The sequence below is a fragment of the Dendrobium catenatum genome, unplaced genomic scaffold (genome assembly GCF_001605985.2).
Source record: "Dendrobium catenatum unplaced genomic scaffold, ASM160598v2 fragScaff_scaffold_1344, whole genome shotgun sequence".
NCBI lineage: Eukaryota > Viridiplantae > Streptophyta > Magnoliopsida > Asparagales > Orchidaceae > Dendrobium > Dendrobium catenatum.
The window spans coordinates 613,132-625,298 of NW_021319806.1; the positions used below are offsets into that span (position 1 = coordinate 613,132).

General features: G+C 34.9%; 1 protein-coding gene across 1 annotated transcript; it reads left to right on the plus strand.

Moving 5' to 3' along the window:
- The first annotated feature begins 1,711 nt into the window (after positions 1–1,711).
- LOC110096883 (sugar transport protein MST4) lies at positions 1,712–5,937 on the plus strand. Its single transcript, XM_020823020.2, has 4 exons — positions 1,712–1,965; positions 2,664–2,986; positions 4,453–4,577; positions 4,681–5,937. The coding sequence occupies exons 1-4, from the start codon at positions 1,830–1,832 to the stop codon at positions 5,663–5,665; spliced, it is 1,569 nt and encodes a 522-aa protein (XP_020678679.1). The 5' UTR covers positions 1,712–1,829; the 3' UTR covers positions 5,666–5,937.
- The last annotated feature ends 6,230 nt before the right edge of the window (positions 5,938–12,167 follow it).

The following is a 12,167-nucleotide window of genomic DNA, read 5'->3' on the forward strand; positions in this document are numbered from 1 at the left end:
TTGTATGATTTACTGCACAAATTTTGATATGGTATTGGGCAAAAAGTGACGACTTCGTTTACTAAGCCAATAATTACTGATTATTGATTATCGACTTCTGAAAAATACCGTGACAACCATGATTTCTTGTTTGTTTAAGTGTAACCACCAAAATACATGTTACATTTTCATTTTTACTGTACGTTTTTAATGATACTTTATTAATTTACTATCACTGTGTATATTTATTGTTATTGTATTGCTTTACTATTATTACTATCGATTTTACTAAGGATATTGTACTAATATTGTTACCAATATAGACATCGATAGTGTTTGATACAACTACTAATTCACTATTACAATTAATGTTATTGATTCACTTTACTAATATTGAGCATGTGATATACTAAGCCCGTGATATACATAGCATGTGATTAAGATACCGATTTGATACTAATATATAATAACTTGATATCATATATACATTATTATAGGATTTTACTATATTGATATGATTCTGATAGTCTTTACTGATGCATTGATTTTTTCGCTTTACATGATTTTTTTACTGATTGATATTACTAATACGACGATTGTTTAATCGATTTAACACCCGTATTGATTTATTGATTTGATAGTACTGATACGATGATAGTTTAATCGATTTGACATTCATATTAATCATTGCTTTACTATTTATAACATCAATTTATGATGGAAGTTATAATTAATGTTGTAGCTGGTCGACAAAGTTATAAATCTTGCAATCGTATGTATTTAACTTGAAATAATCAAAATAATTCGTGACAACACATTTCCTCCCATTATCTTTGCAAAATTCACAGCTCTCTCTCACGTCAACCCCATCCTCCTTTGGTTGTGACTAACTTCAACAAACAACGAATGTCTTCTACAATTAGTCACTAATCAGTATCTAATAGTTTAACCACTAACTTCTTCCAAGAATGTTGCGATTGTAAAGTTGCAATCAATTCTCGATTGTTTCTACAACGATCAGTCACATATGATTATAAAATTTAGTTACAATGACTATATAAATAATAATATGATAAATAATTGTAAATATCTTATAGCGATTATAAATTATCTTTACGACTATATAAATAACGACTAAAATAATAATTGTGAATATTTATTAACGAGCATAAATTACCTAATTTATAATCATTTTATTGGTTATAAAATTATATTATTCTCAAAGTGTAACTGTTCTAAGTGTAGAAGAAAACTCTCATATTAAAGACAAAAATTTTAATGTATTTTTAAAAATTTAAATTATCTCAAAGTAAAATACTCTTATTCAAGTTCATATGACTCTTACAAGCCTATGCATACGTTAGCATTAGAGGTTGTGCATATATGCCTCGACAGACTGCAAAGAGATTTCACCGTCCATCATGTGATGGACGGTGATCCGACAGCCCATACATTAGTGAATTTCCTACTAAATTCCAACTCAAATAATTTTCACCTCACGCGGCGCTTGCCACCGAACCCTCCAAAGACTTGTCCATTTAAAAAATCAAAAAGCCCAGCCCGTAAAACGAGGAGCTCGTGGAGTATATACGACCCAACGAGAGCCGTCGATTGACTCGCCACTCGCCAGCCGACATTACGATCGCCTTAAGATAATGGATTATAATAAATCCAACGTGGCATTATCTGATAGCTGGTCGCCGCTGTTATATATAGAGCAGCTGGATCACTAGATTCTCCATTCAGAAGCTCAGCTCATTGGACTCTTACTCTAGCATTTCTTCATTGATTAGAAGCTAGCTTCCCGCCTCCTATCACTTCGCGTTAGCAGTCCTTCTTCTCCGGCGACGATGCCGGCGGGAGGTTTCGCAGTGTCGGCTCCGACGGGGACGGAGTTCGAAGCAAAGATTACTCCCATCGTCATCATATCATGCATCATGGCGGCCACCGGCGGCCTCATGTTCGGTTATGATGTTGGCGTTTCAGGTCAGTTTTTCTTTTTCTGAAAGAGTTTTATTGGAGAAATTTGTGAGAGCAATTTTATGTTCTGATGAAGGATTCTAATCAAAATTTGTGCTTTTGAAATCAAAATACTATTTTTTTTATTATTCTCTAAATTGGAGAGATTTTTCAACAAGAACACGTACAATTGGATGAAATTCGTAAAAAATGTCCTTTTTTATCTGAATTTTCAACCGCATGATTAGGACAATAGCTTATACATTTCCGGCCAGTGGAGGCGATAGTTACGTTGGAAGATAAATTGCTGTTGTAAGGTTTTCTAGGGCCGACAAGTCGATTTCAATAGGTTACTTTCAGGAAATTTCTGAAGCAGCAGAAAACGACAAAAGAAAAAAATGAGGCTTTTTTTGACTAAATATTTCGAATCTTAGACAAAAGAAAAAAATGAGACCGGCTAATATTATAATTAAATTATAAATAAGTATGAAGACTTATACAATCTTTAAAAAATTAATAAAATCAGCTTTGAAATTAGTATAATAATAATTATTTATATTTTTATTGATCTCAAAGTGAAATAAAAAAATTTTAGATTTCTTTTGATTAAAAAGAAATTAAAAAATTTTAAATATACTCATACATTCTGTATAATATAAACATATCAAATCATAAATTAAAACTTTATATATTGATCAATAAAACTAAAAAATATATATGAACAGGTGGTGTGACATCAATGAATGATTTCTTGAGGAAATTCTTCCCCAAAGTGTACCGAAGGAAGAACGAGACAGGCTTAGAGAGCAACTACTGCAAGTATGACAATCAGGGTCTGCAGCTCTTCACCTCTTCCCTGTACCTCGCCGGCCTCACCGCCACCTTCTTCGCCTCCTACACCACTCGCCGGCTCGGCCGGAGGATCACTATGCTCATCGCCGGTTTCTTCTTCATAGGCGGCGTTATCTTTAATGGCGCAGCGCAGGATTTGGACATGCTCATTGTTGGTCGCATTCTGCTTGGCTGTGGTGTTGGCTTCGCTAATCAGGTCAGTCTTCCTCTAACCAACATGAGATATCATTGTTAATGTTATCATTATTTACCAAAATTTGAAATAATTATTAAAGAATAAAAATTGCAGAAAAAAATTTATGAAATTATCCTTAATATTATTTTTCCATTTGCGCACATGCTGCATTTCTACTTTCTAAGGGAAAATACGTTGGTCTCTTAAAAAAAAAAAGTTATGATTGTATTATAAATGGGATGAATGTGGATCAAAGACGCATTATATATCGTTTTCCCTTTTCACATTAGAATTAAGAAGAAGAACATAAAAAGTCAAAGTCTTTGGTCAAGTCGGTGATAAGTCTTCTCGGCCATGAGTGGATGATATGCAGTATTCTATTTTGGGAGATTTACATACATACCACCCTATAATACTCTATTTATATATTTAACACCTAAAATTTTAATATTACATACATAACACCCTTAGTTCATTTTCATATCAAATATGAGTGGCAGAAATGAAATATATGAGTGCTATGAATGAAATATGAGTGACATATTTGATATTAAAATAATATAGAGTGGTATGAATATAATATTAAAGTTTTAGATGTTGGATATGTAAATAGGATGATATAAAGTGGTATGTATATAAAATTCCCTTCTATTTTTACTTATAAAAGTGCAAAAAAAGTTATTTTGCACTTAATTATTTTTTAACATAATTAGATAAAATTATGGGTTCATTTTAGCTTCTAGTTTTAGTTGGCTTAATATTTTGTTTGATATAAATTTAATAGATAAAGGTATCAAATGAGATTGCAATTATTATATGATTAAGGCTAAAGTTTAACTCAGTTCGAAAAATTGTGGCAAATGTTGGCTATGAAAGTATTTGATTAATTGAAAACTTTTATAATCAATATTTCTTCGGACCAAATTATAAATCACCGTTGCATCACGAGCATTGATTACTCAGTCGTAGTTTTAATTAAAATGTTTAGTGCACGGAGGCTAACAGTTCAACGCCCGAGATGTCTAATAACAATGAAATACAGTAATACCAACTGCAACTATTCACTTACTAGTGCTTCGATTGGAACGACTTTAAGCAGTTTTTTTAGTACAAAAATTTTTAATTTTAATAAAATTTTTTACTAAAAAGAAGCTTTAAAACATAGTAAGAAAACCGCACTAGACCAAGCCTAAGGTCTGCGCCATGCGTTGACAGAAGATCACCGAATTCAGGCTTTGTTTAAGACGACTTTCTTATTAATTTTTCAAATAGTTTGTACTAGAAAATTATTTTGTGAAGCAATAAGAAAGCCATCTCAAATGAAGCCTCAGCTTTCTTATTACTATTTGCTAAAACAATTTTTTAGTTTTTTTTTTCAAAAATTTTTGTAAAATTTTTATTCCAAAAAAAAAATCTCTAAAATATTTTCCGTTTACTAAATAATTTAATTAATTATAGACTTTATTGTTTTTTTAATTTGTATGCAGGCCGTGCCGCTGTTCTTATCAGAGATCGCACCAACCAGAATCCGCGGTGGGCTTAACATCCTCTTCCAGCTCAACATCACCATCGGCATCCTTTTTGCCAATCTCATCAACTATGGAACCTCCAAGTACGTATCAATGGCCGACCTTAAAAATATATTTTTTTAATAAAATTAACATTTTAATTATTTTACGTTCATCCCTGAAATTAATTCATGTTTACTCACGCAGGATCCACCCATGGGGTTGGCGTCTATCTCTCGCTCTCGCCGGCATCCCCGCCTTCCTCCTCACCATCGGCGCCCTCTTTGTCGTTGACACCCCTAACAGTCTCATCGAGCGCGGCCGGCTCGAGCAAGGCCGAGCCGTGCTCAGCCGGATTCGCGGCACTAACAACGTCGACGCCGAGTTCGAAGAAATCGTGCAAGCCAGCAACGCTGCTCGTCAAGTGAAACACCCGTTCCGCAACCTCTTGAAGCGGCGCAATCGGCCACAGCTTGTAATTGCTATAGTCATGCAAATATTCCAGCAGTTCACCGGCATCAACGCCATCATGTTCTACTCGCCCGTGCTGTTCAACACCCTTGGCTTTAAAAACGACGCTTCATTGTACTCCGCCGTGATAACTGGAGCAGTCAACGTGGTGTCCACGCTGGTGTCGATCTACTCGGTGGATCGCGTGGGGCGGCGAGCGCTGCTGCTTGAGGCGGGGGTGCAGATGTTCTTCTCGCAGGTGGTGATCTCGGTGGTGCTGGGGTTCAAAGTGAAGGACCACTCAGAGGGCCTCGCTAAAGGCTGGGCGGTGCTGGTGGTTCTGATGGTCTGCATCTTCGTCTCCGCCTTCGCGTGGTCTTGGGGGCCGCTCGGCTGGCTGATACCGAGTGAGACATTCCCGCTCGAGACTAGATCTGCCGGACAGAGCGTGACTGTCTGCACCAACCTGCTCTTCACCTTCGTCATCGCACAAGCCTTCCTTTCCATGCTCTGCCACATGAAATACGGCATCTTCGCCTTCTTCTCCGGCTGGGTTGTCATTATGTCGATCTTTGTACTTTTCTTCTTGCCGGAGACGAAGAATGTTCCTATTGAGGAGATGACGGAGAGGGTCTGGAAGCAGCACTGGTTCTGGAAGCGCTTTGTCGAGGATGCCGAGCAGGAGAAATTGGAGGCCGTGGTTAACAATGGCAAGGCGGCCAAGGAGGTGGAATCAGCTTAAGAATTAATTATGAGATTAATTATTAGTAATGAATTTGTATCATCAGGTGAGTGAGCAGATGATTATTTAGTCTAATTCAGATTACTGTCATCAATATACAAATGAAGTGACCGTTAAATTAATTTGCTGTATACGCTGTGGGGATTATGAATCTATGATGAACTCTGTGTTTGGAAAGAGTTCACACTGAATATTGACCCATAAATTGCTTAATATATGTAAAAAAAACAGAGGAAAATAATGAATTATACAACTCTTCTTGAACTTGCTAACATGCTTGGAATGATCACTCGCTATGGTAGATCGTTTATTTTTTTATAAATAGTAGCGATTATGACCGATTCAATTCTGAAATAGTGTAGTAGTTAAAACCGCTGCTATATTCAACATTCGTCAGTTCTATCCTGCCGGTCATGAAACTGTCGTTAAATGTCTTTGCATCGCATTGTAATTACGGCGGACATCCAATGGTCATAAAACCGCTGCAAAAATTTTAGTGGCAGGTAAAACCGCTGGGAAAAGTCAAAATTCGTGCTGCACAGGCTTGATTTTTTGGTAGTGGATATACGCAATTACAAGGCTGAAATTGGAATTTAGTATTGATGGATTTGAAGCCCAAAGTCTTTATTGGGCCTTGTTCAAGCGACAGAACGCAAATTTGATCCACGGATTATGCTATTGGACATCACCAGGTTTTACATTAGGGTGTTTTACATTAGGGTGGGCCGGCCAAAACGTTTTGATTGTGCTGGTGATTGCATATGCCCGAAGACACAACATGGGATTTATGACACAAATAATAATGATGATGATTTGTCACCAGATAATTATGTTATAAAGTATAAATTTTGATATTTATTTAAATAGAAAATTTAATGAATTAAATTTAAGATAATTTAAATTCTGATTTTATCAAATTTATTGTCCAATGGATGTCTCCATGAGGCGAGTCTAAAATATAAAAAGTGATATGATTTGATTCTAAGGTTTCATTTGGGATAGTTTTTTTACTGCCTTTCAAAGAAACTTTTTAGTGCAAAATTTTTAGTTCAAAAAATTTTTGTACTAATATGTTGTTTTAGAAAACACTAAGAAAGTTGTCTCAATTGAAGCGTATATTATTCTAATCAATCATTTGAATCGTAAATAAAAATTTTAGGACATTAATTAGAGAAATGAATTAACATCCTTTTAATTTTTTGTGCATTCTTAATCAAGCAAATGAGAGATAAGATTGGGAAGGTAGGGAAGAAATTTTAATTTGAAGAGTTTCTCTTACATGGATGATATGAGTACCGGGTTTATATAGAATACAAAACAAGAAATGTGCTACGTACAAGATAATATTAACTATAAGAGGTACATATATAGAAAATATATGAGGTGTAGCATGCTATGTAGCTCATGTATTGCATAATACTCCCCTTCAATATGTGCTATATATGTTCTTGATAAATATCTTGGATATTAGTGTTGTGAGAGCTCTGATGTAATGGTTTGGTGAATATGTCATTTAATTGATGCAGAGATTGGATGAAGAGTTTGATGGATTTGTCAGTGACTTTATCTCTGACAAAATGATAATTAATTTTGTGTGTTTGGTATGTTTATGAAAGATTGGGTTAGTTGCTATATTAACTGTAGTGTGATTGTCAAAATATACATGAGTTAGAGTTTGTATAAGTATCTCAAAGTGTTTCAAGAGTTGAGTTATCCAAGTTAACTCACTAACTTTTGCGACTAGTGCACGATATTCTACTTCTGTTGAAGAATGGAAAATAATGTTTTTTTTTTTTAATTTCAAGGAAACTAATGATTCTCTTCGAAAAATATAAAATTAGCTAACTATTTTTCTGGTTTCCAGGTAAGTTTTCCAGTCAACACTGGAGATGAATATTTACTTGTATGTGAGAGTTTTGGGAAAATAAGTTCCATGTCCTAGCAACGATTTCATATAGCAAAGAAGGAAGTAGGCAGGTGCCAGATATGGTATACATGGTAATGCTTAGAATTGGTTTAGTTTGCAGATGATGATGTGATGTCTGGTCTTGATAGTGTAAGATATAATAGTTGCCCAATGAGGCACACATATTATGTTGCATCATATAAAAATTCCTTATTTGTTGCGTCTAGATAGAAGTTCCTTATTTGCAAGCAAGAATACTTGTATCTTCCAAAAGTTATGAACTTTAGTGTCTTTATGAAAGAATGATGCTTGTGCTTGATTATGCAATATCAGTCCAAGGAAGTATTTAAGGGCATTGAGGTCTTTGATGTTGAATTGTGAATTGAGAAACCTCTTAGTAAGATTTATTGCATCTATGGAGGGTCCTGCAATAATGATATATTGTGAGGTTAGAACATGTTGTAAGAATTGCAAGAGAAAGGAAAAGACAAGAGCAGGAACGAGAAACAAAGCATCAGACGAAATAAAGACTATGTATTTAATAACATTTCCTATTATAGACTAGACCTATATATATAACACCAGATACATAATCAAGATACAATAAAGAGCAGTGATTGGTTCACGTGGACGACTAACGACAAAGTGCTAATAGGCCCCCTCAAATTGATTATTCATAGGTTGAATGGTCAATTTGGAGCAGAGGTCTTTGAATCAAGCTGCTGGAATTAAGAGGTTTGGTTGGGATGTCGGCTAGTTGATCAAGAGATCTAATGTGTAAAATTGAAATGGCTCCTTTGTTCATGCGCTCGCAGATGAAGTGAAAATCTATTTCAATATGTTTTGTGCGAGCATGGAAGACAGGATTGTTGGCGAGGGCTATAGCAAATGTGTTGTCACAATAGATTACAGTGGGAGTAGGTTGAGGAATTTGAAGTTCGACGGCAAGTCTGCGGAGCGAAAGAATATATGCAGTTGCTAAAGATAGCAAGCGATATTTAGCTTCTGTAGTGGATTTGACAACTGTTACCTGCTTCTTGATCGACCAGGAGATGGGGGTGTTGCCTAGGAATGCGTAGTAACCAGAGATAGATTTTCTGTCGTGGGAGTCTACAGCCTAGTTGGCATCTATGTAGGTTCGTAGTTTAAGATCGTCAAAAGTAAGCAGAAGACAAAAATGAGAGGTTCCTTTGATGTAGCGGAGTAATCGTTTTAAAAATTGGAAGTCATAAGTTGTGGGATAATGCATATGTTGTCAGATGTAGTTCGTAGCGAAGGCAATGTCGGGTCTGGTGATCGATAGGTATTGTAAGGATCCTGCGAGTTTTTGATATTGGTGATGGTACTTGTAAGATTGAGCAGAGGAAGAGGCGGAGGATGACTTCGGGTTGATTGGAGTGGGTGCAGGATTGCAATCAGCTAGTCCGACATCTTGAAGAATTGTTTGTGCATAGTGCTGTTGTCTTAGGAGAAAGCCCGATGTGGTTTGTTTTGAGAATTTGGAAGTCATAAGTGATTGGTCCACGTGGACAGCTAAAGACAAAGTGCTAACACATGTTCCTTTGATAAATAAAGAATAATTTGATTTTGATTGTTTAAAAATGAACATGACGAGAGATTAAAAGAGTACTTTTGCTTACTATTGTCGCAAGGCATGTTTGACTTCGTAAATGAATTTATGTAATCGAGAAGTTAGTTTTAAAATATGGTTAGGTTCCAATTATGACTGGTGGTAAGGTTTAGTAAAATTTTAAGAGTTACCATTTTAACAATAGGAGAATATATTTCAACAATTAAAATATATTCCTTTTGTTAAGTGTATCCCTTAGCAATGAGCCGAGTCTTGTGTTTATTAATGAATCTGTCATAATTGTATTTGATTTTGCATGTCCATTTGCACCTGTTACGTCCCAAGATTTAACTTGGAAGAATTATTTTTTTAATCCATTAAACCATCGACTAGCAGAGCTATCTATAGTCATCAATAAGTATTAAACAGTCTAACAAAAATTTTATAATTTAAATCATCATGGAAATATTTCTATTCATTCTCAAAAGTTCATTTGCAATACTCAGGATTTACACAATAATCACGATTCCATCTAGTCATGAGTACAAAAGAATAACTATAACAAAAAGGAACAAAAAGCTGAAGATTCCTTATCAACCTCAATCTCCCGCTCGCTTGCCCTGACCTGAAATCATTAACCACATATAATGAGCTGAAAAAGCCCAGCAGGTCACCAAATACCTATAATTGAAATCAAAGCACGGTACGGAAGCAATATGCATGTCAATCAGTCAAATCATAGAAGTCACTTACACATGATCATTGAATCAATGCAGAATCAGAAATCATGCAGAAATAATAATCAATACAGAAACGATAGTCAATACAAAAACATGTGAATCCATATTCATTAGTAGAAGAATCAATAAACAATATAAAAGTTCGTAAATCTCAATGAATCAATACGTGTGTCAAATCTCTACAGTAGTCGTCGTATTTATAACATCAGTTAATTCAGTAGACAAATCATCGTATCTAAAATCTCAGTCAAATCATTAAAGAAATATTCGTATCGGTAATACCAATCAAATCAATCAATAAATCATCGTGTCAATTATATCAATCATATAAAGAGAAATCATTGGTTCAATAATATCAGTCAGTATAAAACGTCAAATCAATACTATCGTTCGTGACTGTTGAAATCAAATCAATGAAATAAAATCATAACATCATTTAAAACAGTTAGAATAAATCAATGTCATAGAAACGTATAAAATTGTACACTTGCAATTCAGTTATCCAATATCACGTGCTTAGTGAATCCCATGAAATTCAGTAATCTATATCATGTGTTCAGTGAATCACATGTCACTTGCTCAGTATATCACGTGCATAATATCAGTACAGTGAATCAGTAGTATCATTGCATGTATCAGTATCAGTAATGCTATAACAGTGAAATCATGCATTAACAGTAAATCCGTACAGTAACGATAAATCCGTACAATAACAATAAGAACAATGATTAAACACATGTATTTCAATAATCATACCCAACAAGTAAAAGCCCTGGCTATTACGGTGTTTTTCAGTCTTGTATCAGTATCAGTATCTTATATTTTGTATCCGTTGGCTCAGTAAAAAGAGTCGTCACTTTTTGCCCGTAGGCACAGTAATCATCTCTTTATACCCTTCAGTAATCACGTGATCAGTAGAGGATAACACCAAACCATATTTAAAGGAAAGCCCGTCGGCCCACCATCCTGTACAGATTAGTCAGTCTTCAACCAACGGTTCAACCAATCTTTACTTGTCTTTCACACACACAATAGTACACAAAAATATAACAATAATTTTAATCATATAATCATATTCATGTTCATCTCATGGATGCATTGCAACAGTAAAACATGATTTAGCTCAAATTAGAAAAACCCTTTAAAATATCGTACAGTAGACATAAGTCATTATAAAATGCACAATTTCAGAAAATTTCTAAATTACTAGAAATCGTGTAAAACAACATTTCAAAACTTTACTTGTACTAAATGAAAATTTTTCAACATCAGGATAATTTTCTATTTGATAAAAATTTCACAGAATTCAAAATATCCGGTGTAAACTTTCCAGAAAATACTCAAATCGTGCAAAATCATTATTTCTATAACATACCAAAAGTTACGCGGTAAACGTTTCGTCAATACAAAGATATGCATGTTTTTTGGTAACGGAAACACAAAATTGAGAAGAAAAGTACCAAAACACGAAATCTTCAAAATCAGAAATAGGATTCGGATTCCTTACTGCGAAACAAACAATTCTTCTAACAGTGGCATCGGACGAAAATCGCTCCACGACCTTCGAAACCAAGCTTTCCTCTTCTCTTTCCTTCTCTTTCTCTCTCCTCTTCTCTCTCTCTCTCTCTCTCTCTCTTCAAAATATCTCAAACGGTCCATAAATAGAGAAAAGATCTTTACGTTCGTCCAGAAGATGTTTCCCATTCGTCCCGGGACGAAACTCTCTGGACACGGATCTTACCAACGATGATGGATTTCGTCCCTGGACGATGCTTTCTAGCAACAAAATTTTGTTCTGTTCGTCCCGGACGAACTCAGGTTCGTCCAGACAAACCTGTATTTTACTCAGTTCGTACAGGTAGTTCGTCCGTACTAACCATACAGATTTTCACAATTTTCTTCAGTTCATCCCGTACTAATTAAGATCAGTCGTACAGACTAACTGCACTAAAAAAAAATGAAATTCTGAGCGGTTTTACAACACCCAATAACATTTTTCCTAGGAGGCAAAATGATGATGGTCAAATTATTGTTATATTATATGGCATTTAGTTCATCTCTCATTGCTTGTTGCCCTACACCGATTTTAGCGACTTGATGATAAAGCATTGCCTAAAATTTGATGAAATGTTAAAAATATAATTTTTATATGCATGCCCAAAATCACTCAATTTTGATATAGTAAAGGCTCTTAATTGTTGAATATTACAATAGGCCCAATGATTTCTTCCAATTCAAAGTAGTCTAGCTAGTTTTCGTTGCGCTGCTCTCTGAGAAAACCCTAGA

What these genes read in the sequence shown, in the direction of transcription:
- LOC110096883 (XM_020823020.2), top strand. Translation starts at nt 1,830, where the DNA reads ATGCCGGCGGGAGGTTTCGCAGTGTCGGCTCCGACGGGGACGGAGTTC. An exon ending in GTGTTGGCTTCGCTAATCAG is followed by an intron (nt 2,987 to 4,452) that starts GTCAGTCTTCCT and finishes ATTTGTATGCAG; the next exon opens with GCCGTGCCGCTGTTCTTATC. An exon ending in ATCAACTATGGAACCTCCAA is followed by an intron (nt 4,578 to 4,680) that starts GTACGTATCAAT and finishes TTACTCACGCAG; the next exon opens with GATCCACCCATGGGGTTGGC.